This window comes from Microchirus variegatus, assembly GCF_963457635.1.
Source record: "Microchirus variegatus genome assembly, chromosome: 4".
NCBI lineage: Eukaryota > Metazoa > Chordata > Actinopteri > Pleuronectiformes > Soleidae > Microchirus > Microchirus variegatus.
The window spans coordinates 16682059-16709964 of record NC_139805.1 but is presented as its reverse complement, the minus strand read 5'-3'; the positions used below and the strand labels follow the sequence as shown (position 1 = coordinate 16709964).

The window sequence follows — 27906 nt, the reverse complement described above, 5'->3', positions numbered from 1 at the left end:
CATATAATGAGGGTTGCCTTAGCCCTCCTCAGCCACACCCCCCCCCCCCCCCCCCCCCCCCCCCCCCCTCAGTCCTCACCCTCTCCCTCCCAACCCTACTGTTGATGGATAGAGAGGAGCAAATGTGTGTTTGGATATGTGAAGCAGGCAATCTATCCAAGTCCTTTGTCTCCTTTCTTTTTTTCCTGACCAGCAATCCTTGCAATGGATATATTTCAGGTGGCTTTTTAACATATATTCCCAAACTTGTACTGCATGTGAGAAAAAAACTTGTTTTGGGTACATAGGAGATTCTACTGCTTCTACTGCTGACAGAAACTAGAATAACTAAACGTAACACAGGCAGTATAGTCTAGTTTGTTTTCCTTGTGGTCATAAATGCGTGTTTTGTGGAAACTGGCCATCATCTAAAATCAGTTTTCGCCACACAACGCTGCAACCAGGCAACAGACGTGGAAAGCCGTTCCAGATGGCAAACATTTAAGTCAAATACGACTCCGCAACCAAACAGCGTTCTGGCCAGCCAAAATATCTGCGATCATATCTGTGAAAATGTAGGAAGTGTGAGAATGAGTTTGTCGAGCATTCTCAATTCAGGATATCAGCTTCAAATGTAGCCTCCAGCTCAGCTCAGCTTCAAATGAGTGAAAAGACAATGAAAGCAGTGAGTCTTTTTTTAAACAAACATATAATTGTCTACCTAATGCAACGTAGGCAACCAGCAAGAGATACAAGTCAGTCCGGTCAGCACAAGAACCAACGCAACAAAGCAGCTTATGATAAACTATCAATTAACATGAAGACGTGCCAAGCAAATCATTGACATACAGCAGCATGACAGCACAGACGAGGCTGGATGAAAGTCTACAAGTGAGGCTTTGTGTAGAAAAGCATTTGACATAATATCACTGCTGTGGGTAAAAACCTTTTTTTTTTTTTTTTTTTTTTAAACCTTAAAAAATAGCTTCTTTTTTTTAACATTAATAAAAGGGTTTACTGACCCAATGGATGCTGGCATTTTCTCTCCCTAGTTATCGAATGGTATAAATATTAAAATGAAGCAATAATATAACTTAAAACAACAACGTTTTCACCTGACAACAGCAATATTTTTTTTTAACCAGTGTTAAAGGGGTGGTTTTTTTTTTGGTTTTTTTTACAGATTTTGTGTGCGAAATGTCATAAGAAAAGAGACAATATCCCATCAGTTTTAGCAAAAGATGTGGAGATATAACAAAAGTAGCAAACAAAGGTTTAGGTATTGCTTTTCATCTGAATCCATCCAGCACATGTTAGACACACAAGTACAACAGCAGTGTTGGGTGAGGGCATTTGTCTCTAAGTGTGTTTAGTGAGATCGGACCTTTGATGGAACTCCTGTCAAACATTCAAGCTTTAAGTGACCAAAACTCAATGAAAATCCTTGAGATCCAGTGGGGGAGCACTTCCAGGTGTGAGTCAGAGTGTCTGCACCAGCACAGGGAAGAGCAGTGACAGGTGCTCGGCACCACGGATGGGGAGTTTGTGCGTGGTGTAGAAGTTCACCACCTCTGGAATGGTGTCAAAGGGAGGGCTGTTCTGTCCCAGCACATACTTGCCGTCTTTATACTGAGTGAACTTTATGTGCATGAAACCCTGGCAGCTCCTGAGAGACGGGGGAAAACAGGAAGAATTTTTGTGAAAGAAAGAAGAGTGATCCCATATAAAAGAGTGTGGGGGAGGAAAAACAAAGAGGGGGGGGGTGACATGGATATAAAACAAGAAGCTTCCACAGGTTTCGTGACATAAAGACATGGCGGAAATGACAGTTGGGATTTATGTTTGTCTCTTTTTTCAGCACTTTGGGAACATGGTTCTCACTAAGATTTAACACCAAGTCACACATTAGGAGAAAGAGGGACGTGTTGATGGATGGATGGAAGGATGGATGGAAGGGTGGTGTATAGACAACACCAGAGTTCAGAGAAACAAGAGAAAGAAGCCAGAAGAACCACGTTAGTTCCTCCCCTTTAAAAATCCAGGCAGCCACAATTACTTCCCCTTTAAGAGCCAGCCACCCAGCCATGATGTCTGTCTAATTATAGAAACAGAGGGAAAGACAAGGGCTGAAACCTGTCACCATAACTGTCACTGTTCTATTCAACCATATCAAAATTGGGAGGAGGAGGAGAGAAACTCTGTGAACATTAACAGCCAAACAACAGGCAGTCCATGATCATCCCGTGGTCTCTGGAGCACAGAGATCGCGCTGCATGATCACATCAGTGCTCAGAGTTGGCAGCAGCATGCTTTCATCCAGTCCCGTTTGTTTAGAGGGAACTCATTGCATCTCATGCTACATTAGAACTTAGCAGTGCTCTTTCATAAATCTTCATGGTGGTTTAATTCAAGCAGGTCTTTTTCAGTGCACTTTTTGTCATTCCTCCCACTGTTGACATTCACAATGTAATCTTTAAATCTATATGGTAGATTATGGTTTCATAATCGATTGATCTGTTGATTATTTTCTCTATTAATCTATGAATTGTTTAGTCCATTACATGTCAAAAAACACTGATCAGTGTTTGTCAAACCTGGAAAATGACGATGTTCTCGAATGTCTTGTTCTGTCCACAAACCAAAATGATTCAGTTCTACTGATTCCTTTGTTATGTGGAGAAACGAAGAAAATATTCACATTTAAGGAGCTAAAACAATTAGAAATTTTGTTTTAATAATGAAAAAAGCTTCTAAATAGTTGACAATTCATTTAGTAATTGATTAATAATCAATGAATTGTTTCAGCTCTACTCTATGGTTTAATTAGTTTCAATGAGGCAGAGATTCTACCACACAGACAAACCAACCTCGGTCCTCCAGTGTTTCATTTACAACATTTAGCTGATAAGCGTTTGCTTTGGGGTGGATGGATGTTCTGAAGATTGGATTAGGTAAAAATGTGGAATATATTTAGCTAACTAGATTTCTTCCTGTATGCTCATCGCCTTCCTTTTTTTGCGATGTCATGTTCCAAGATCCAAATTAAACCCGTGAATATATTCAAATGATTACTGAAATGAAGAAAATCTCTGTTATTTTCATCTGAATTAAGGTCTTATCTATCCAACTTTAAACTTAGCTGTGGAAGCCGTTTTTTCTGAAAATCAACGAAGGTCAGCTGATCTGTCCAAACTATCTAGAGAATGTAATGTTGACAGACTCTGTAGTTTAATAAGGAACATTTTCTTCCCAAACTCTCATGTATTGGCTGGGAAAACAGTGTTAGTAGTGACCTTGTTGCTTCAGCGAATATGCAGACGTGCGTGCGAGCGTGCATGTGTGTGTGTGTGTGAGAATGTGTCAAAGCCACTCTACTCATGTAAATGAGTAATGCCCGAGATTGTTTATATGTCAGCACAACACGGTGACACTCTGTGCCTCCCCCTCCCCTCACTGATTTCCTCCTTGTGTGGCCCACAGAAGGTAATTCATATTCATTAGTGATTATGGTGAGGATGATGTGTGCGCTGAAGTGTGCTCTACCTGCCTGATTACCACTTAGAGGGCCCAATGGGGCCAAAGACTGGGGCCAAGGACAGAGGGATGGTGGGAAAACGGTTTGAGGCGGGGACAATGGATCGTGGTCGTAATTAAAAGGGAGAGATTTGACCAGATAAGCAGTATCATGCCCTACAGATGAGTATCGGGAAAGAAATCAGCATGGCAGTGATCTTAAATGGGGTTGATGGTGGAGGGGATGAGACAGATGGAGAGGTGTGGGTAAGCGTGATACGAGAATGGGAGCTCAGCTGGCTTCACAGATACTTCCCACACACTCGTCAGTCACAGAGTAGAAAATACGAGAAGTGTGCAATTAAACTGTGACGCTGAATATCCCATGAGCTCAAATATCTTAAAATCAACTGGAGTACGTCAGTGTGTCTGTGTGCCACTCTTACCGCAGGGAAAGGGAGAAGTCGGAGCGGTTGTTCTGACTGTTCCTCACGAGGTAGCTGCACTCTTTACACAGCGTCAGTAGTGACTCGGCCTCAGAACGAGAAAGAGATCCGTGGTACCACCTGACACGCACACAAACACACAAAATAAGCTCAGTGTAACATGTTGGAGTGTGTTGTACCATCTGGACTGGTTCTGGGAAAATGAACCAAATTCTAGGACAATCCAGCCAGGTGGTTCAATTCATGAGTGCCAGTAATTCATTTCATTATTCACGCTTGTGCTTTTCAGACTGTGTCACGCCAAAATGTCTGCCATGAAAAAAGACTGTGGACCATTTGCTAAAAGACCCAAATTTCCACTGCAAAATACAACATTTTGTCAAGTAGTAGTAGCATTACAGAATAATCAACCATCACAACCTGTAAGTAAATATATTCTTCTTTTCTGCCTCAATACGTAGATGATCTAGGTCGACAACAATGCTGTTTGTTTGTTTAAAACAAGGGGAAGCCACAAAACCTCGTGACACGCTCCTTCAGACACCACCAGGGAGTAATGGGGCATAATAATTAACTACCAACCTTCAGTGAATTTGTGCACATCTCTGCATTTGTGACGACCACATAGTGTGTCTTGTGTGTATGTGTGCTTAAACATGTGTCATGTGCTGGGATTTCATTAGCGAAACAGCCCTGAAAGAGCACATAATTTACACCAGTGATGTCTGAAATTACGAGACCAAAGTAAATGTGTGTTTTTTCAATGTTCTGACTTAATTAGCTCACATTCTAACCCTTCGCAGCTCTGTGAGCTCCAATAAGCGCTGCTTAGCCGAAACACACAACTGTTTCTTTGTCTCGGAAATGCACTAAATCCCATTTAACTACTTCATTTCATGACTGAGATTTGATAGATTAGACAGATTCAGACAGACCATGTGCTCATATTCAGGGGATGGAGATATTGCATTAAAAAAATTATTTGTATATATTGCAGAGGGAACAGGAGTCATATATAGTACAACTGATATATTTTCATGAATAAATATATCAAAATTAAGAGGGAAAAAAAAGATTGTCTGATATGATTTTGGAGTCATTAAATCCCTGAAGCACTGCAGAATTTCATCACTGTGATTATTTTGTGATTAACTGTGCAGCTCTAATTGTAGCTAATATTAATGTATCATGACTTCATAAGCTGCTTTTTTTTTTACTTCAATAACAGTCATTTCTCTATCCCTTATCATTTTCAAGGTGATAAAATTCATGGCAACGGGGGAAATTTGATCATTAACGAGCAAGGTCATTGAGTACTGAAGCATGAAAGCCTTTTAATCTGATTAAACCCTTAAAATTATGAATTACAGCATGTGATGTATGTTTATATATACACAGCTCCAAAGGGCTGAACAGACATTGCATACATACACCTGCTTCTCCAGAGGAACAGAAGGATCCACTCTCTCCCCCATCATCGTGAGGCCCTCTTGAGGCATTCGAAACTTCATTCCGCCTCCGGCCAGCGGGCTGGACCTGGGCCCCGGGGGACGCAACCGTTCCGTGGGCGAGGAAGAGCGGTCCCACTCTGCACCATCAAACTGCACTGTTGGCACACAGAGATAAGAAAAAGTGAGTCACCATATTTACACAGTGCTGTGATCATGAGGGATTAAACCGCACAGTCAGATTTGGGTAAACATCAAATACACGTCGATTGGAAAACCAACGCGCTCAGCAGGGAGTCCTCGTTACAGAGTACAGCAGGTCCCAGTCTAACAGACTGTATCAGCATCATCACGTTTCCTATCATCAACATTTTTATGACTCCCCCTGGAAGAGAGCGGCCTGAAGTTGGCTTCTTCTCTGTCTGACTCTGGCACACGGGTCTTTGTCTTCCTCTGCTTGACGGTTCAAATTACGAGATACTGACTATACTAATTCCACTCTGAGGCAAATTACATGTACAAATTGAAGTGTTATTTCTTTTGTGCCCGGGTTTTGGTGACATCCAATCTACAGTACTGGTAATTAAACATTAAGTGCACCGCGGCTCCACTGAGCTTGCTGATATGAACAAGGCAGACATTTCAATTTGCAGGGAGCCATTCGTGCACGGCTGATGGAAGGAGGAGAGAGGTGTGGTATGAAGGGGAAGCTTCAAACCCAGGCTGCACTCACACACATGTACTTATCGCTTTAACACTTGGCAGTGGCTGGATCTGATGCTTGGTGCTGGAGGTTGCTATCAAAGGTTAGCAGACCAGTGTTTGTCATTACTAACTGTGTAGCAAGAGTTGCTAATGTTAAGTGATGGTGATGTTTGCCATGTCTGTCAGTAGTTGCACAAAACATAAATATTACAATAAAAACTGGTAATGGAAACACCCAAATTTCATAAATATAACTAAAACATTTTTATGCTCTCATGAGGTGGTTTTCCAGACGTGTCAATATAAAAGTTTATTGCATAAGTGTAATGGAAATAGGGGAGTCACAAGGGGTGAGATGTTTATGAGAAAAATGGAATGTCGTGAGACTGGGATTATGGTTTATATGCCATTGTACATTGTTGAAATTTTAGAAATGTTATTTTATTATGGGAAAAAACTGTAATGGAAACACAACAACTGTTGGTTTGTCTGACAAAAAACATCGGCAGTGACCAAAACAACCTTGTGCGAGAGCTCCATTTGAGCCACTCAGCGTTTGCGCTAAACTAATCAAAGTGATGAGACTTGTGCTGCATGCCACTATGCACCAGGTCCATGTGGATCAGCAGTAAGGACTGCAACAGGCATGGACGGATACAGGTGGTGCAGATGAATGCTGCTGGGAGTCCAGGGTGGAGGAAGAGCAGATGTTGAACAGCTAGGGTCACGGAGGTCAGCGAGACTCCATATGTGTGCGTTTGGGGCGATAAAGGATGGCAAGGCAGGGGGTGGTGGTGGTGACCAGGGTTAAAGGTCACCTTGCTCTCTGACGGGGGCTCCAGCTGACCCACAGGGGCAGGCCAGGGCAAATCCGACAACTCCCTCATTTCTAATTGAGGGGGGAGAGTGGGGAGGAGGAAGGAGAAACCAGCAGATGGTTTGAACAAAGTTAAACAAAGAGAAGATATGTGAGAGACGTGGTGATGAGTAAGAGATGAGACAACTCGGGTGCAAGACTTAAATATGAGGACGAGAGAGTGACTGACAAGTGCAATGTGGAAAAGATGGAAGTCAGGGAAGCCCCTGCTGAGAGTGCGAGAGGCAGTGTGTGTGTGTGTGTGTGTGTGTGTATGTGTGTGTGAAGATGACAGGGAAGTGGTGTCACGAAATGTGGTTAACTATGCCTTCTGCCGCTGAGAGAAGTAATACACTCTGCCACCTGTCTGCTTGCTTCACCACACATGTGAAAAACACAATCTCCTGTGTTTCAGATCCTATATTTACAATAATGCATCATGTGACATGAGGTAGCCACGGTGTTCAGGTGCTTTGGGAAACAGACACACAGCTGTAGGTGCTTTAAAATCAGAACAGGACTTCATGTGGAACGCGACCCACAGCTCTGTGCGACAGCGGAACTGAGGATCTTGGGGGCAGAGAAGTGCTGCATTCACTGACCTGCCTACAGTAGGAGAGCAGCATTGTGAAAATAGCTCGTTTTCTACCATGGAAGGTCACCACCTACTGTAATACTCAATGGAGCAGCTAAACATGCACTCATGCACAAATATACAGCACATGGGGATTACAAAACAAATAAAGGCAAAACGGGGGTGAGGTCTTAATGAGCCGACAAGTCCAAAGACCCCCGAAGCCCACAGCATCAAAGGCCATTTGAATGGGTGTTTGGAGAGAGACCCAGGCTGTACATACATGCCTTTCTCTAGCCCTGGTTAATTATTGAGCAGGCAGACACTCTGCCACTTTCACTGGGTCTGCATGAATTATTGATACATGGCGCAGTACAATGGCCCCATCTGGAGCTTGGTGCACCTCTGCTGAAGCCAGGATTAAAGTGTAGCCTGGCATCCCTCAATGGCAAACATGCACGTAAAGGCACCAAGACACACACACACAATCGACACCCCGAAACACCATCACCGCCACACTCTGCTGCCTGTCCATTCATCACCACATCCCATTTCACACCTTTAATTCTCAAACAAAGCTGAGAAAGAAGCATGGGAAGAAAGAGGTGTAAATGAGGCACAAGAAAGGAGAAAGTGGAGAGAGCCCAGGCAATTTATCACAGATCAGAAATGTGCTCAGCCACCTACGGGAGAGATGTGTTCAGGTAGGGGAGAACTGAAGACTGAGAAAAACTCTTTTAAGATTAAGGGTAACTGGTGTGCCTCCTAACAAGTCACTTTGTATTGTACTCTTGAGTGAAACAAGGAAAAGAAAAAATCAACCAAGTCCCGATGTTTTTGGAATTAGAGTTAGATTTGAATTTGATTTTTTTATTTCATTTTTCTTTACAAAGTGAGAATAAAAAATCTGAGATAAAGGAAAAGGTCTAGAGATGTCGCTGTTCCGGCTTGAGCACTGCAAGAGAAACAATGCTATAAGTTTGTGTTTAGATGTAGAGTAAAGTCAGTTTTTGATCATCATAAGCAGCTTCATCTCAAAAATCTCAATCATCAACGCTGCTAACAATAATTGACTGACAGGTGATCACAGCAACGACACCAAAAGAGGTAAAGATTTAAACTCATTGCCCTTAATTGACTTAAGTCTATATGCGTTTACAGCACTCAGCGGCGTCTCCAGACCAATAAGAAAACCTAAGCCCAGCATCGGAGAGAATGAGTGACAGGACAGAGTATAGGACTATTACCTGGATCACAGTATTCTTTAAGCGACTGCTACACTACCTCCTGCTCTTCCTCTCAACTCCTGACACAAAATACAGCATCTCTCTGGGCAATGACAATACAACTCTCAGTCAGATGTTTGTCCATGTCTCAGTCTGAACAACTAGAGTAGGTTGGAGGTCAGACCTCAGTGTGAAGGACTTTCTATACCGAAGGCAGCTGTAGATCAACCTCTAAAGGCTTACAGTTCATGTAGTAGCTGTGTTCACAGCTCTTCCAGTGGATCCAGACAGATTGGACAGCAGGTCATTCCCACATTATACAGTATTATAATCAGACCTATAATATGCCGTCATATACACTGATAAGAAATACCAAGCTTTGTGACACCGATTCAAAAATATCTGTGTGAGCGAACGTCACACCGCGTCACTCATTCAATAAGGGAGTATCTGGTGTTTGCCATTACAAGACAGTGAGACGTGTTTTACAGCTTACATCGACAGTCAGTCTATTTTTTATTATTTCTTCTTGAAATGAAGTACCAATCATAAATTGGATCTGGGAAGAAATGTGTATTTTTCAATCGTGTTCAAGGGTGAGAAAACATTCTCAAGTGATGCAACTCAACTCAAGTGATGAAACAGACGAGAACAATTCAGTGGTTTCATGCGTCTCAACTGCCTGCTAACAATTATCAGAGGGGAAAGGCCAGACCAAGTTTTCCTCTCCGTGATGCAGAAAGCACCAACTTTTCAAGCACATCAGGTGATTTCCTCATAATATAGGAGGGGCAGACAGAAGAGATGAAAGAGCTTCATGAGCACCATTAATGAGAAAATCCGTTTTTGGAACTGCCCTGACGTCTTTTTTTCTTCGTGCACACAAAAGGATCTCTGCAAAAATGGCCTCCAATTAAGATCTTACGCCATTATGCCACGTAGTACAGCTACAGGGGAATAAAACACACATTTCCTCTTTCAAGTTCCAAGCAAGTCCCTCTATCAATACAAACTTTCACACCATTTTGATTTTAATTTGAATTCATTACATTCACTCCCTGGAGGCTTCAAGCTGCTCTCCGTGTCTCTCTCCCTGAATTGAACATCCTCCTTTCTTCACCTCCCCCTTTTCACCTACCTTCCTCTAAGTGGAGCGTTATCTCTCTTTTCATATTCCCCTACCTCGCTCCTTTGTAACCCTACTCTACTTCCATCATCTTTCCTCGCTGTCTCTCATATTGGTTGGTGAGTGGAAACCACAAAGGACATGGCTTTTCATTAATGTCAGCAAAGGCTCATGTTGAAGGAGGAAGAAAATCCGTGAAGAGGGAAGAAGCGCGCGAGAGAGAAAAGGTGACGCAATAAACGGAGACGAGAGAGAGGGAGAGAGAAAGAGAGGGAGCAAGAGTCCCTCCACTGTGCCTGTAAATTGATGAAGAGAGTGGTCAGATGCCCCCTGGGCCTGCTTAGAGCAACAGAGAACAGCATCACACCACAAATGGAAATTCCTTTTGCCTTCTTCTCTCTTGCATGTTTGTCTGCACACACACACACACACACACATACATTTATAAGGCTCCTAGTGGACTCTCAGAAGGAAGGAAACCTTATCGTGTAGCCAGACATCCAGATATAGCACAAACAATCTGTAAACCATCTGCCTGTGCAAGTTAACTGGACCAGGTTTGATGCTTTCAAGACATTTTTGAGAACGACTTAGCATCACGCTAACAGAGATTCTTTCACAAGAAGGAAATAAAGCATGGTCTGGATGGATAATCAAAATATCATGATATTATCTTCTCATTTGAGGACTGATAAAAAGACAGGCTTGAGTCTTTGTGAGGCTACTAAGGTACAGTTGTGCTTGGAGCAAAATATCAGCGCATGTTTATCATGTAGCACAGGGGTCACCAACGTGGTGCCCGCGGGCACCTGGTAGCCCGCAGGCAGCCAATACGGTGCCCGTGGGCTCACTTCACTTCACCTCACTTGCATGTATCCGTATGATCGCGCAGTAAAATATCTTTGATATTGTTTATAAAAACTGGTTATCGTTAGGAGTAAGCACTGGAATTAATGTGTATGCAGTTGAATGCATAATATTAATCATTTAAATGGTAAACAAAAAAAAAATGTTAATGTGGTAGCCCTCCATATTATTCTTTACCCTTAAGGTAGCTCTCTGTCTCAAAAAGGTTGGTGACCCCTGATGTAGCATCTTCAATGCTTGCATGTACCATTTAGCACAAACTAAAATATAAAGAGACATTTCAATATTCACCTGATGTTTCTACATGGAAGCTTTTGATCAGCACAGACGGAACTCAAAATTAATGTTAGGGTAGGCAAATGGATGTATCCACTCATGACCATTTAAAGAGGACATATTATGCAAAATCAACTTTTTATTCATTTTAATACTTATAATTAAACTCTGGAGGCCCTAGGCTAAAGGCCACATTATACTTCTCCGACTGCATATGCGTTATCCGTCTGCGTCACCACGGAGACGCCTCAAGCCTTTATACTTCTGTGTCGTGGTGACGGACACACGCTGCAATTTCCCGCCCCATCAGTAGGGGTCGATGCGCAAGGTTGTTCTGCTTCAGGCTACAGCGAGCAACGGCGTCCGAGAAAGAAAGAGAGAGAAAGACTGTTGTTGTTGAAACAGTAGCCGTTTCTCACTTTTCTGTGTGACGGAACGCAGTTTTAAGATCATTTGAGGCGAGAAATTGGCCATTTAGAGTCTAAACATGTGCTGTGTGTGTTAAGATATGACGCATTTATAGTTCGGCAGCGGCGTTATCGGCAGGGATCAGCTCAGCGTCTGTGGACGCTCGGTGCTCGCTGTGAGCCAGCACAGAGCAGCTTAGCTCGGCTTGTCCTGAGGACCAATCGCAGCTCTTGCCGTCTCCGTTGTCCCTTGACGGAGTGACGGACACTTAAAAAATATTTCGTGCAGTCGGAGACGACGCAGAGGCTCTTCGACAGGTTCTGCGTCGACGCAGAGTCTCTGCGTAACCTACGCAGAGCACTTTACGCAGAAGTATAAATTGGGCTTCAGTGTGAAAAAAAGATGACCGAGTCAAGTTTTTGTGGTCCACCTCAGTCTAAGTACAGGAGATAAAACATGTGATGTTGACTTCCGCACGCAATCTGATGTCAGACTAATAAATTCCTGGAATTGTTGTCTCGTGGAGCTCCGCTTTGTCCCTAAAAAACGCGAGAGTGAAGGCGAAGGCAATAGTATCCGGAAGAGTGGAAGCATGCAAAGTGTTCTATTCTTGGCTGCACAGTGCAGCAAATTATCACTTTTCCAAATGCTAACTGCTGTTAGTTGCCGGAGCCTCAGTGACGCTGATGTAGTTTCCTGTGTCTCATTTGCATTTAAAGAGACAGGCACTCAAAACCGAGTGTTCTGAACAGGGCTGTTTTGGCAGGGTGATTGAACTGCTGTGGTGCTTCATCCTTAAGGTATTTTGACCAAAGCATGTCACAGACATGTTCATTAGGACACCAGGGAACTAGGTTAACTTGTAGAAATAGGGTATAATATGAGTCCTTTAATATCTAAAAACTATGTTTTCAATAGCTTTTGAATAAAAAGAAGTGACAGAATTTCTTGAGCCGTTCCTTCAGCATCATGACTAAAAACAATGACGGCTCAAGCTGTTCAACACAACCTCTGCTTATACCTGCAGATGACAGCATCTTTCTGCAGCAATAAAGAATATAATACAAAATGAAAAGGAAAAACAGGATCAGATTTTTAAAATAATCCATACCTAAGTGTACACTTTTGTATTGCTATTTAGGATGAATTCACATTCACAGTCATTTGCTCTTACTTAAGGAGCAGCTGCACTGAGGTAAATGGAGAATAAGTGCTCAGCTCAATGGCACCATAATGGTAATTGGTGGAGGCGGAGGTTTTTTATTCATTCACCTTCCCCTTTCAAATTTCCAGCTGATTGCAGCTCTCTCATGTGTCCACTCTTACCGTATTTAAGTCTAGTTCTAACTCGAAGCTCCAGCTGTTGACTTTAAAACTATTTTATAAACACTACATACCTGAAACTGAGACATATAATTAATATGCAGGATTGGGCGTCTTCATTAATGAGATGCAGCCTTTCATTAGTACACTAGTTGCTGCTGAATGGCTACAAGGCCAGTCTTTCTCTCTCCCTCCCTGCGGGACTGTCTATTGACTTCCAGGAAATAATGACGGCTGCAATTCAAGATGGCGGTGAGAGGTGACAGCCTTTAAACTGTGTAATTAAAATCCACAGGGAGACCCAGTCACATTTAACCCCTTATGGATGCTTATGAAAACATGCAGCCATTTTATCATATTTAATAGCATCAGCTTGCTATCCGATTACCTGATGGATAATCTGAGAAGATTATAATCAGTCATTGTTACAGCGGCTGGCCTGTGCCCTCCCCATGGCTTTAACCCTCTGGGCTTGTTTGCGATGAGATGCAAAGTAAGCTCTGTGGTTCTATTGGACCCAGTGGAATCTTGGCGGAATCTTGGTGTGAAAAAGGACTGTGATTGGTGTGCAACACACCACACATCCCTGGGCCCTGGGGGCCTCTCAGAGTTGGAGCATCTCGTAAATCTGTGACATGGATTTGTGGCACTTGAATTTATGGCTTGGGAAATCGAGCACAGGGTTTTTTTGTTTTTTTGTTCGTTTCAAAAACTGATTCTGTGCATGCACCATGACAGGTTATTTTCTGTGTTAAGAAACATTAGGTGAGGAGGTGCTGTTCCTTTATGTATTTTGGTTTTCTTTAAAGTTGAATAGAGCTATTTTAGGCAGACAATGATAGCTTAGCTCTTTCTTCTGAATAGTGATTTTTTTTTGGTTTAACAGCATGCACTGCCCCGTTTTCCATTTTAAGCCACAGTTTATTTTTGTAATTCACACCATTCACTTCTTTGTTGAACACATTAATTTTACAAATTACCATCTTGCTACATACTCTGTATGTAATGTACACAAACCCAGATGTTCCAGCAGTTCTCCCTAAACCTCTAACACCCTCATTTATGCTAACATGCACACAATGTTTTCTCACCCTTGAATTAGGATTATCGTGACACGAGCATGTGGGTCTGTGGAGGTGACGATGAGGGGTTGCTGGCAGCTCGTGATGTCCCACTTTGCCCTCTGTCGCAGGTTATCTGCGTGAGCGTGTCACATCCGCGGGGAGGGAAGGAGGGCTGCGGGGGGGAAGCCCCGTCACCACTACTGTGTTGGTGTGTAGATGTGTGAGAGAGTGTGTGCTTGTGTTAGCAGATGACTGATGGCACCCTGCTACAATGGCCCTGACTCCCCCCCCCTCCTCTCAGTTCACCTCACCTCACAACAGCCCCCGACCATTAATTCTCCTCAACACCCTTCCACTCTGGGGCTCCGGGCCTCCGCAAACATCCACTGAGCTGCCACCAAATACACAATAACCTTGGACAGCCCTATTCTATTTCTCTACAGCATATCTATCCATTTACCATCTCTCTCTCCCTTCCTTTTTATCTCCTTTGCTCCACTGTCCATCTTTTCCACCCCCTTTATTGTTCTGCTCTGTCCTTGTCCTTCCCATCTCTTCCCTCCTCACTCATGTTGATTGTGCCTAGCAACGCTGAGAAGGCTTGGGAATATGGATTAAATGTGAGAATGAAAAACACTGTTTGTGTATTTACACTTCACCGCCCCGGCCTGCAAGACTGACAGCAAGCTGAGCTTATAGTGCCCACTGCGAATGGACAGAAAACAACACATGAGGTCAGAGGCACTGAGCCTCACAAGTGTTTTCCTCCACTGTGTTCACTAATGGTGCAGGTCCTGCAAGTCCTTTTTTACATACTGTATGAGCAGTATCCAATCCAATAAAAAACAGCCCAAACCACGTTGCCAGACACCCGTGTAAACCCGTAAAATCATAACACATGCAATAGAAAACAGAGCTTCATATCTGCATCAAATAACCACACATAAATGATAGATTAATAGGTTTTTCGCATATTGCAACCAACAAGAGCACAGTAAATCAACCATAGGCTACACAAATTGCAAAATGAACATCTGGAATCCTAGTGCCAGTCCCAGATTCGTAATAATGCCAGCTGCACGTAAAAAGGTGCACTTTTAAGTCACGTAGGCCTAACAAATTTTATTATTTACATCACAAATTACCTCTATGAGGACTACCGCCCAATGTCATTTTTGGGCGGAAAAGCGCCCAATCTGGTAACACTGTATGAGGCACAAAGAGGAGGAGTCTGATCACAAGATAACAATAGATAAAGGAGGAGTAAGTGCAAAGTAGGTTAGAGGTGATATTGACTTTTAAATTAACTGCCACGCACCTCATTTTTAAACACCTGAATAAGTTATGGTGCCTTTTTGCTGCTCCTGAGGTTGAAAGCGATTAATGATGAACGTGATGTTTATGTGTGTACGCGCTCACGTGCATGCGTGCATTCAGATAACCGAGTGCTGACCGTGACTCTTTTATTTGCACTGGGGCAGTTATGCACACGTAGGCATGTAATTAACTGAGAAAAAAAGGAGGAGTGGACGGACACAGGGAAGGAGAGAGGGGATGGAAGGGGGTGCACACAAAAGCAAGGGGTGATTTATTATCCCATCACCATGACCTTGGTGACTTGGAGATGCAGCTCAATTAAGCAGAGTTGGCCTGGCATGTCTTATACTGATCCACTACTAAATGACCTATCAGTCTCTTTCTGTTTCTCGTCCGTTACCTCTCTGCCTCTATTACTTCCACCTTGCTCTCTCCCTCCAATTATATTCAGAAGATGGAATGTAACAGGATGGGATCTGACATGTACTCCGAGTGCAACTTTAAAAATGATAACTATGCACTGTGAACTGAAAGTACTCCAGATTAAAGGTTTTTTGTGTTCTTCTCTCTGCCAACCTTCTCTTCATAACATCAACTATGTCTCGGCCACACCAAAACAAAACAAGACATCGGTGTTGACTCTGATGAGTATGTCAGTGGATGTTGTGAGTCGTGACAGTGGTTTAAAAAAAAAAAATCAATATTCACCAGAAGGTGTTGGTATTGATGTAAATAGTAAAAAAAGACAAGATATGTGTCGATCGTGCTGAGACTGTGAAGGTCACGTTAGTCACAATTTCCAGCACAAAAAAAGGGGCTTTAGAGATGTAATGATGAAGGGGAAGATGCTACAGTAAAGGTCAGGACAGTTAGCAGCACAGCTCTCCGAGTTAACTGGAAGGGCTTTGGCATATAAAAAGAACATGTCTGAGCCTGGTATTAACAATTTCCACAAATTCCATCAAGAGATTCCATTTCAAAAAGCTGCAATATGTGGAATACCTTAACATTTATGCTTTAGGTGCCAGGTGGTGCCTGACCATTTGCGCAGATTCATAGACAATCTGCACCAATGGATAATTGTCAGCATGGGGCTTTAAACGGAGTGTTGAACATGTTTCCTACACGCTGCTTAGCCCTTTTAAATGTCACATGCCAAATATGAAGCAGTTCACTGTGTTATAAAGATCATTAACTGCTAAATAAACACATTTTTGGAAAGCTTATAAATAATAAATGCACCCCTTTCATAAATTCGTAGTTCATGTTTGTCAAAACTATTCTACATCTCGATTCCTCACTCACTTGGTTATCACCACAGTAGCTCCGATTACCTGCAAAAGCTTTGGAGATGTTGTCCTTTTTCCATTCCCAGGGCTGGTCGTACTCGTCGGCTGGTCTCTCATCATCTTGTGGCAGCCTGCTGCTCTCCCTGCCCTCCTCCTGTGGTTCTCCGTACACAAAGCCCAGGTGCTTTCCTCTCTCATCTTCATAGGGGGTGTCGTAGAGCTGCACCCCGCCACGCACCCGTCCTCCTGCTGGTCCACGCTGCAGTTCTATGAGACCAGATGCAAAACAACACTGATTAATACGCAAACTCTCTTTTAACTACTCTGAAAGCAAAACAGACAACAAAAATAAAAACATTTGCCAGCCATCAACACAGCCCTGATATTTTTCCTGCACTACAAAAGAAACCAAAAATCCTGTTGAGCTCTGACATGACAAGAATTAGAGTAGGGAGACAAATGATGTTTGCACAGCTTGCCGTGGGCTCAGAATCTCATATGGAGAGGCTTAACGAGACCTGGGGCTATATGCTGAGTGGCAACATGGCAGCCCCCCCCCCCCATCTCGCATCCATCCTGAATCCCAGCAGCAAACTTACACGGCTCACAACATCATCCATGTTCCCTTGTTAACATTTTCATCACTTTCACAGTGGGTCACAACCGAGAAATGCTTCTCTGCACTCGAGTCTGTTTTACGGAGTCAAATATGGTCACGAGATAAAAGGATTTCAGATTATTGACGCCAGCGAGAAAATGAAATTAGATTTGTGAATGCATCAACAGGAGTCTGTAAGCTGCGGCAGCAATCAGCAGTAGTGCTTTGACACGCTGACCTTCAAAACATACCATCTAAAAAAAAAAAAAACAGGCATATTTTGTGTGTCCTCAGCCAGTAGCTCTACTCAAATGAGATTTTGAATAGGACTAAATGAAAAGATTCACTGGTTTAAAGCAGAGGAAAACTTTACCCTTCACACGACAAGACAATGCTATTTGGTGGCCTGGTAGTAACCATGGCGACCAAGCAGAGGCCCTGGGGAAAGTCCCGGAGGTTAGACGGTAGAGGGTGGAGGGGAAATGAAGAGAGAGGAGGAGCGTAGAACGGAGGAGGGAAAGAGGAGGAGACGGTGTGGTGAGGTGAGGAGCAGGTGGAGAAGAAGGAGAGAGATGCAGGGAGGAAAGAAGGGGAGAAGGAGGGGAAGGGAGGGCAAAGCCTGTCAGCGTTTGATGTTAAGCTATGGAGACGGAAGCACAGTGGGACTGAATGCTCCTCTACCTGGGAACCAAGAGTGTGTCAGCGGTAGCCCGGAGATGGAAAAGATGAAGGCAGAGAGATGAAAACAGGCCGAGACAGGAATAAAATGAGAAGCTCGGAAAACATAATGGAGGGAAAAACAGATGGGCAAACGTGAGCAGCTCGTGAGGTGTTAACATTCAAACACTCTCAAAATCACACAAGTGTCTTTTCAGGACAGTCAATTGTTATTCTGAGCTCACATTTGTCAAAGCAGGTCGACTGTGTTTATTAATGAGCAAAAACAGAGACGGGAAGAAGAGAGCATTGGCCATTGATTCATTGATGGAGCATTACCACATAGGACCATCAAAGTATTAACTACTATTTGTTAATCACTCTATTGTAGAGTTGAAACAATTAATTGATATTATATATCAACTATTTTGATAATCGATTAATCGTTTGAAGCATTTTTCATAATTAAAACAAGATTTCTGATTGTTTTAACTTCTTAAATATGAATATATTCTTCATTTCTTTGCTCCACATAACAAAGAAATCATTAAAACCGAATCATTTTGTTTTGTGGATAAAACAAGACATTCGACATCATAATTTCCAGGTTTGACAAACACCTATCAATGTTTTTTTTTTTTTACATTTTCTGACATTTTATGGACCAAACTATTAATCAAGAAAATAATCGACAGATTAATCGATGACGAAAATAATCATTAGTTACAGCTGTACTCTATTGCAAGGATGACAATTAAGAGTTATAAACTATTTCAAACATGTATGAATTCCTTTTTTTTTTTTTTTTTTAAATTGGCATAGATCATAGTAGAATAATAAACAAAAATGGTCTCATTAAAATGCAGGCTTGACAATTTGCTCATTATGTGGTTTCAAATTGCCATTTTCAATTTGAAAACCAGTGACTGCTCAGTCGCCCCTAGACTGACAGGCTCAATTCATAGTCAATGAGCGAACTGTGACAATGCCTTGCCAAACACTCTGGCATCGCCAGTGTGAATCTAATATTTCCAATGGATCCATCCAGCTGCGGCTAAAAAAAAATAATATTTTTTTTCTTCAAGGTTTCTCGGGTTGAGCAGAGGAAGAGGCGCTCCGCTCATTTATGCCTGAGATAATGGGCTTAACGTGACGTCCCGAACAGGTAGCACAAGCAACAACAGCGAGGGAACAGGACATAAAATTTGCTAAACGACAAATTAGCCAGACAGCTAGACTCCCCTCAGGGCCAAGGAGAGCCCTCCAGATGAAGAGAGACAGAGAGATGGAGAAGGGGGGGGGAGGCTTTTATACAAAATGATTGAGGCAGATTGGGGAGAGAATGAGGGGAAAGGGGGCAGACAGAGATGTTACAGCAGAAGAGACAAATGGAAAATGATAGATGTGGGCAAGATGATGTAGACAAAAATATCAAGGGAGGGTTTTAGTCTGGATAGGCTTTTCCAAAGGGCATATTCATCCGTGATGGACTACTCCATATAACACGGGGGGGGGGGGGCACACTTACAAGGCTCAACAGCAGGACTGGTGGCTAAAAATGAGGCAATTAAAAAAGGAAATAGTGGACAACACCTCATTCAGTATTGCAGTGTCTTTAGGACAAAGAAGTGGAAAATGAAGAAATGAAGACACCTACTGCAGAATTACGTCACAACAGTGAGGCACCCATCATCTCAGTGGTGCTTATTAAAAAAAGACTGCTGACAGATTATTGATCAACAGTGATATTACTTCATGCTACAATAACATGTGTAACTCATGATTTGGAGACTGAAATATAATAAAGGACCTAGCAGTGATATTACTGATGAAATGTGAATTTAATCCTTCCACCTAATCTAATAATACAAGGGCAATTTTGGTAATTATTGTGGAACTGTGAGTTCACTGCATGTGAAGATAAACGTCTGAATAAAAACGACTGATACTGAAACACAAAAAGGACACGATGAAAGGAAAAGGAATGAAAGTGTCTCAGGGAACGGCTTTCAGTGAAGTCCAGGCGTTCCTCAGAGATTTATTTAACCTTTATTTGATTATCATATGAGTCACACTGAGATTGGTATCTTTGACAATTGAGACCTGGTCTTCGTCACTGCATGTTATTGTTCAGTGGGCACACAGAGAGAACCCATGTGCGCAGGGGGGAGAATATGCAACATCCACACAGAAAGGCCTATAGTCACCTTCACGTGACAAGGCATGTGTACCAAATGTTGGTTTAGTCTACCTGGATTCAAACCGTTGACATTTTTACTGTGAGGCAATAATGCTTACCACCATTCCACTGTGTGGCCCAGATGGACCTAAGGGCCTGTATATGAGAATGCATATGTACGCAGAAGTCATAGTCCACACATTCTCATACAAATTATCCAGAAAACCACAGATAATACTGAGTGAGACTGTCCTGCCCTCTGCAAGCTCAAACCAAACATCACCCTCTGCACCTGAATAACTTGGATACCAAACTGTGTGCAACTGTGCTGTTTGCAAAAAGCACTGTTTGAATGGAAGCCAATGACAAAATGAGTCTACTTCTCACTTGCACATTTTTTAAATGATTTTCCTCTAAATTACCCATTTAGAGAAAAACGGATGATTAAGTATGGCACACACCAGCTTGACTGACAGCTGGCATTGTCCAATACGCGCCTAGTTCCAGGTGAAGACTGTGCTAAACATGGTTAACAAAAAAAACATGGTGCTCAGGGTATCTGCAGGTTTCTGCAAGTCAAATGTAAGATTTTTAAGCCCTTTTTAATGCCACCTTGAATGAAATTTAAGACCGCAAAAACAGTATAAATATAGGCGATAGTTAGACTTCTTTTACTTTCGAAAGCGGACGTCAACCAGCCAACTCTCAATAAATGTGCATTTACCCATAGTCGCAGACACACTCTTAGAAATAAGAGTTCCAAAAGGGTTCTTCTACAAGGGCTGAGGTTCCACCTGGAACCATTTACTTCTGAAAAACCCTTTCCCAAAAAAGGTTTTTTCAAGGGTTCTAAGAACCATTTTGATCCGTTAAAAACCCCTTTCCTGAATAAAGGGTTTTAAAAGGGTTCTTGGTGGAACCCTCCAAAAGGGTTCTCTTATGAGGACAAGCCGAAGAACCTTATATGGTTCTGCTTAGCATTTTTATTTCTAAGAGTGTAGCTAGCAAGCATGCAGATAACCATTAATGGCAGCACCTTTCTACATCTCCTTCTCGAAGTCCAGTGAGAAAAAGAAAAACATCAAATATAATATCAAATAATTCTGCCTCGAAAAATGTAAGACCTTTGAGTAATGTATTTAAGAGCAGCATATAACATGTTTAATGAATTTAAGACATGTCAAGGCCTTAATTTTAGATACATGACTTTTTTAAGGATGCGTGGACACCCTGGTGCTAGTCAAATTACAAATCTCAACGCATCAAAGAGTCTCCTGCTGCATTTGTCCTATGTGAATGGTGAACTCCAGAGAATGTCTGGACCCTATGGTCATAAGATACTGCGTGATGATGAGCAGTAACTGACCTGTTATGACCCTCTGGGCCTCATATGGTTCCATGTAGCCGTTGTTCTCACACGGAACAGGTCCATGATCCTGCTCTAGTCGGTGGTCTAACCGAACATCGAATGGGTCTGAATAGTCCGTGTCCCCTGCCAGCGGAGCAGAAGGCACCACCTGAAGGACAAACACACACATAAAGAAAAATTACTTCTGTTACAGAACATTAAACTTGTCCCCTCAGAGAAACAACGGCCATATTGACTTTTTCTCTTAATACAGAAATTACATTTAAAAAAAAAAAAAAAACATTAAAAAGGTTTTGCCTGGCAGGCACATGTCCATAAAAGAGCTGAAATCCCAGGCTACAACGACTTTCATCCAACATTTACATATCAACATTTGATAAAAGCTTTGGAATCAAACACTTGCATAAAAAACACCTTCGGGCAACGACTGGTTTTCTGATTATTTTGTATGAATTCGGAAAAAGGAGGGAGTGTTGCACAAACAATACCTCATCAAGACCTGAGATGTGGGGAAAGCAGCTTTTAACAAGCAATCAGATCCTCGCTGGAGTGGCACCTAAAATATACGTCTGGCTACAGAGAAAAAAATGCTTCTGGAGTTTCATCAAGATGCTAATTTGCACCTTTGGGAGCAAAAATCCCAGCGCCACACCAATACTGTGTATATTTAGAAGCTGCACAATGTGCACGTTGAGTCTTTTGCAGCCACATTTATAGAAAATGCAACACTCTGACCACAACTGTCCTGTCTGAGGATGATCCTGTTTTTAGGGTGGAGGAAGAGAGAGAGATGATTGGTTTGTCAGGAGCATTTGCTGTCAGTTGGCACACTGACAGCTACAAAGACAGCCATATGGTCTCTCTCTCTCTCGCACATGCACATACACACAAACACACACACATCCCTTGGCTCTCTTGTCCTTTTGCTCTCTCTCTCCCTCTCTGACAAAGACAAATCACAGTAGCAGGAGCTCACTTCTCAATTCCCTGCTAAAACACGCACGCTTGGTGAAATTACATCCTAATCCCAGGTTGATTCTGTAACAGGTTATCAGTCGATTCACGGGAATCTGCAATGTTAATTAGAGTGCGGATTTTCCCACAAAACCCTGGGAAATTAATGAGTGGAGAGTTGGGTAGAAAAGGAGAGATATTGACTGCAGTTACTTCAATCTACTTCAGGGCTTTTCACACTTGTAGCATTTTTCATGAGTGGATCTAACGGCAGGGATTTTAAAAAAAAAATAAAAAAAGAAGTGAAATACCCCTCAAGTTACTCAGCCTACAGTATGTGAACTGAATCAATCTGCAAACCATTTCCTTTTGAAACCTTAGCTTCTGCTCCTTGTGCTCTCTCAACATCTGTTGGCCTTTTGCTGTGTATGTTTTCTACAACATGCTTTGCTCTGCAGTTCCGACGACACAGGCGACATCAAAGCATAAATTACACTTCCCCACGGCCTGGGACAGGTCTGTATATATGACATACAGATGTATGGCGCTGTATCTGACCCCTAACATGTGCTCATGCGCGGTTCCCTCAGCGTGCAAAGCCAAACCCCATTTATTATTAATGGAAGGACATAAACTCAGGGGACTGTGACCCTCTCTCCACGACTCAATGGTCCACTCAAGCCATCAATTACACTTTGCCTCCGTCTATGGCAGCGAATTTATGTGGTGCTAGGGGATGTAATGTGATTTACGTAAACAAACGCGTGTTTGGGACACACATTTCCCGTCTCTTGATTATTAAATCTGATCAATACAGCCGTCACATTAATGGATATTGAATAAGTAGATATGTGGGTTTCTTTTCTGCCTTCCTTTCATCCCTCTCTCTCTCTCTCTCTCTCTACACTTTATCTGTTAATAATAAAAATCTTAATTCAAAATCGCTCTCCAATAGGACTAGGCAATAAAACAATAATATCAATATATTAATATATATTATATATTGCAATCTTCAATTGCAATGAAAGAAATGATCGATATATCGATATGCAGTAATGTTCATGTATTGTGTAAACAGATTGCTTTGGATGATTTACATCAGATGTGTGAAATATATCAGTGTTCAACAAGATATATAAGTATAAAATCACATTTATTCAACTTTCACTCAGGAGAAAAAAAAATATCTTTAATTATCAAGCAACAAAGACATGAAGAGAGGCTCTTACTGGCTCTTGCTGGTCTTCTATAGAGAGGGCACTGAGGAGGATTTTGGTACGCCCAAGCTCCTGTGAGTCCACTTTGATCAGTCTATGTTTAGGAGACCTCCCGTCCACACTGGATGACTTCATGGGAGACCCGTACACCGGTGTGGCAGGGTCAGAGGTTCCAGACTCGGCCCTGGACCTGCTCTCGGATTCCTCATAGGGGTCCTCAAAGTCCAGGTCCCTCTGGAGTCTGTACGCTTTGAGGATCTCACTCTCACTGTAGTCTGGCGTCGGTGGCTGTGGAGGCACTTTCCTGCTGCCAAAGCTCAGGTAGTCTTTCAGCCACTTGGCCATTGCAGCTCTGCTTCCAAAAGGTGCTGATGTGTGGCAGAGAGAGAGAAAGAGCAGGAGGCTGCAGGAGAGAAGACAGGGCCAAAAACAAAGGGGTTAAGACCAAACTGCATGACCTCCTTTCTGCTTTGACCTGTGGATTTGATTTGCTCTATGGGTTTGAATCCGTTTAAAGATTAAAAAAAACAATTATTTTTTGTTTCAAAAACAGATCCTGATCCTCTTATAATCTTTGTGTGAGACAACTTTTAGTGTGGCCACATAGCCACAATCAAAGGTGCCTCTGCAATGCATGCACACAAGTGACATTTAAGTGCAGCACCAACAGATGGGGCTTTATACGCACTCCTTTTGTTTTACACAGGCATCGTAACGTGGAGCATCTGGACTTTGCCCAAAGGCTGGCATTACATTTCACACCCCTGCAATAAAATCCGATTACACGTTGATAAAAACAAAAAGAACGCAGAGATTAAAAAGTAAAAGAGGGATTAAATGAATCAAATCTGTGATAATCTCAAATATGTGTCTTTGTTTTTAAATACATTTATAGTAGACGCAAATTGAACTTTGATATAAAGTGCATTTAAACACCAGAGTGATCTCTGCGCTCTGGTGCCACACTCACTCACCAAACCTACTGCCACTTTGGATGCTTTACTCCGCGTTTCTTCATGGCAATGACAAGAAAACCACACACGAGAGGAGACGAAACCTTCACCGTCGCGGTTTTTAATCCTCAAAAAAAACAAAACAGCAAGAAACAGAAAAAAGCACTTTTCCACGGACAACCACGAGAGCGCTAACACGCGCCCGAGATCCTCAACCCACTGACGGCGAATGTGCGAGTGAAGAGCGACAACAGCTCCAGCTCCAGCAGCAGCAGCAAGTCAACCGAGCGATTAAAGGGGAGGTGCTTCATTCCCACAGGATCATCCTTCTATTCCCTTTCGCAGTCAGCCGATCGTTCATTCACTGAAATATCTACACACACAGACACGCACACTCTGCTGGAATCAGAAGAAGTGCGTGGGGAAAACAAACTAAGAGCAGAAGAGGGTGGAGGAGGTGGTGACTGTGGGGGATGAGCTTCCACGAGTGTGCTCTAAAGATGTACATTATTTATTTGCATGACATCACTGGGTGACGGGTTTTATTTAGTAGCCTGAAAGTTTAAAATGTTATTTTCAAAGGGCCCTGAAGGTTGAACAAAATGGTTTTCTGCAACAACAAAAAAAGGGTTTTGGTGGAATTTGGACGTCCAATCCAGTACAGTGTTTTCTTGAATGCAGTCCTCATCACGTAATATATATATATATATATATATATAAACACCCTGGAGGCTGTCAACTCTGAACAGCATTCTGTTGAGTTTCATTCATGTTGCTTCATGCGCTCTCTCCGAGCGTCTATGATCCTGTTAGATGTGCCATAATCCAGGGTCCAGACTGACAAATGGATTATGTGCTACAGTGAGTGAGAGGCCCCATCTAAATCTGTTAAAAATACCGTAAATGCCTCTTTCTTTACAACACTCATGAGCTCACTTTCTCCCAGGGGTGGGGAGTGTCCGTCCGTCTGTCCGTCTGACCGGATGAGGTCATGCAGCTAGAATCCACCCATGTGTACACAGACCACCACGACCCATCAAGACCTTCACATGCGATCTTCTTCCTCTGCCATGAGCAAATGAGCAAATTAGTTACAGTGCTGGAGCAGTTAACTTGACGACAGGATCAATTTCATGACAGTGGGCCAATAAAAAAAGCATGTCAAATTACCTCTCTCTACAAGTGGGAAAGAATCTCTCAGCAGATGTGACAGACTTCTCACTTCATCAGTTCCCCCTTTCCGCCCATTAAATGTGTTTCTTTTTTAACCAGATGGAGTAATACGACTAACTCTTGCGGGAACCAGTCATTATCATGTGGTAACACGATCAATATGCGCTGATGAAGGTCTTATATTCTGGGAATGAGATCCATTCTTTCAGTGAGTTGATAGACATCTCGTTGGCAACAACACGCAGACCTTGATCACTCACGATATTCTGTTTGCACAATGGATTTCGATGATAACCTCAAATGACAAAATACCATCTTCCTCCATCCCTGCTTCCCTCTGCCGTTTTCCTTTTTTACCTTTGCATTTTTTATCTCCTCGGATCTCTGAATGTAATCTTTTCGCCTCCTCTTGCTCATCACAGCCATACATTCTCTCATTTTCATCTGCTCAGTCCAGCATCTCCCCTGAAAAAAGTGACAAACCAGTGACATATAGAAACAGACATTTCACTTTTCTTTCCATTCATATAGAGCAGGGTGAGAGCCAGAGTGGTATGGGAAGAAAGGCAGAGAAATGGGGGAAAAAAGAGAAGAAGAAACAGGTGAGTTGACAGAGGGATGCTTGAATAAAAGAGGAAAACTGAAATGTAAAATGGTGTTCTCTCAGTGACAGACAGCCATCAACAAAGCCATTATTTTTCTCCCAATTTTCATGCAAAATAATCACTGTTGTGTGGGAGCCTGAGATTTAATTGACTCCCACGGAAACAAGAAAGCACTGTAGAATAGTTAATTAAAAGAGACTAAATATGGACGTGAGATTTTTCTCTGAAATTCATTGCTTCACCCAGATGTTGTTTGTGTCCTGGCTCAATACAAATTTTAATTTTAAGAAGTGTACAAACAGACTCTTCTTTCTGGAGCATATCAGTAACTGTAGATAATCTTATGCAACCTGACAAACACACACACACCAACAGGGATTACCATCAAAAATCAGACTTAATCACAATGTAATTATCAGTCTTAGATGTTGATTAAATGACTGGAAAAGAGGCAACACAGGCCTGAATGAATAATTGTTTTTCCAAGTAATAATTTATTTTTGCCTTACATCTACTGCCCTCATCTGGTGCTTTGGGTGTACTGCACATCTCCGTTAGAAATGGACTCGATTTCACTTCATAGTCTGAAAAAAAACATCCATTCGTGACCAAAACCTTTGAAAAACAAATGTATTCATCTGTCACTGTTTGTACTTTTCATTTTCATTCACTTTACATGTTTTATCTAACTTTACCCACAAAAAGTCTGGCACTTTCTGAAATTAGCAATGAAATATGAACATAATGTACAAATTGACTGAGCACAAGTAAGTCATTCAATAGGTAATTGCAACTAAGGTAACTGTCAAATAAGTAAAGTATGTAAATAAGTAAGAAACTAAGTCAGTAAGTAAGTGATTAAGTCATAAAGAAATTAAGTTAGCACATAAGTGAGTAAGTTGTGGAAGAGGCTTAGGGCCACATGTGAAATAACATTTGGAAACAAAATAAATAAATAAAACAGCCAGACTTCTGAGACTGAAGTCATAATTCTGAGATTTCATTCTAACTTTAATCTCAGAAGTCTGAGATTTTACCTTTTTCTCACAATGAGAAATGGATGAGAAACACTCTTTTTCTTTAAAAAAAATAAATAATAATAATAATAATAATAATAATAATAATAAAGAAAGAAAAAACGGTTTTATTTCTATTTCATTTTGAATAATAATATCCACATGTGGCATGTTAGTAATTAAGAATTAAACAATTAGTTAAGTATGAGGTGAGCACGTGAGTAAGTACACAGCATGAGCTAGTATAAGCCTGTAAGTAAGTAGTAAGCACGTTAGTATGTCAGTAAGTGAGAAAATAAGTGAGTAAATGACGAAGTCCACAGGTAAAGTAGAGTGAGTATATAAGTGTTTTTGTTTTGTTTATGTATGTATCTAGGTAGTTAGCCTAAATAAGCAAGCACATTAATAAGTAGCTAAACGCCAGTATTATATGGCATAAAGAGTATATTTCGTACCTAAACAATGTCTATCTCATTCATGCATTAATTAACCCTCTTATATTGACATAATTTACAGAATTACTAAACTTACTTTTCTGTTAGTGTGGACTTCCGGGTTGAGCTCCTCCTGCATCGTCATTGGTCAAATGTGTTCAAACTTGCTTGTAGTAAAACAAACAAACACGAGCTGGAGTTAAAGCTGAGGTGAAGAACACTTTACAGCACATTAGCGCACATTTCCGTCAACACACAGCAGCTTGTTATTGACGAAAAATGTCCCACACACTGCGTAGGCTGCGCTGCACGCGACAAAACAAACACACAGACG

The 27906-nt window shown here is 42.0% G+C and overlaps 1 protein-coding gene across 1 annotated transcript; it reads right to left on the bottom strand.

The window, feature by feature from the left end:
* Positions 1 to 1442: 1442 nt before the first annotated feature.
* On the bottom strand, positions 1443 to 23736 carry shdb (Src homology 2 domain containing transforming protein D, b; the record flags this gene model as incomplete). Its single annotated transcript, XM_083888414.1, is given in 8 exon segments — positions 1443 to 1645; positions 3939 to 4058; positions 5370 to 5544; positions 6910 to 6927; positions 6930 to 6980; positions 16463 to 16684; positions 21218 to 21368; positions 23404 to 23736. Coding segments are annotated over 8 exon segments (1257 nt in total). The 3' UTR covers positions 1443 to 1458.
* Between the last annotated feature and the right edge of the window lie 4170 nt (positions 23737 to 27906).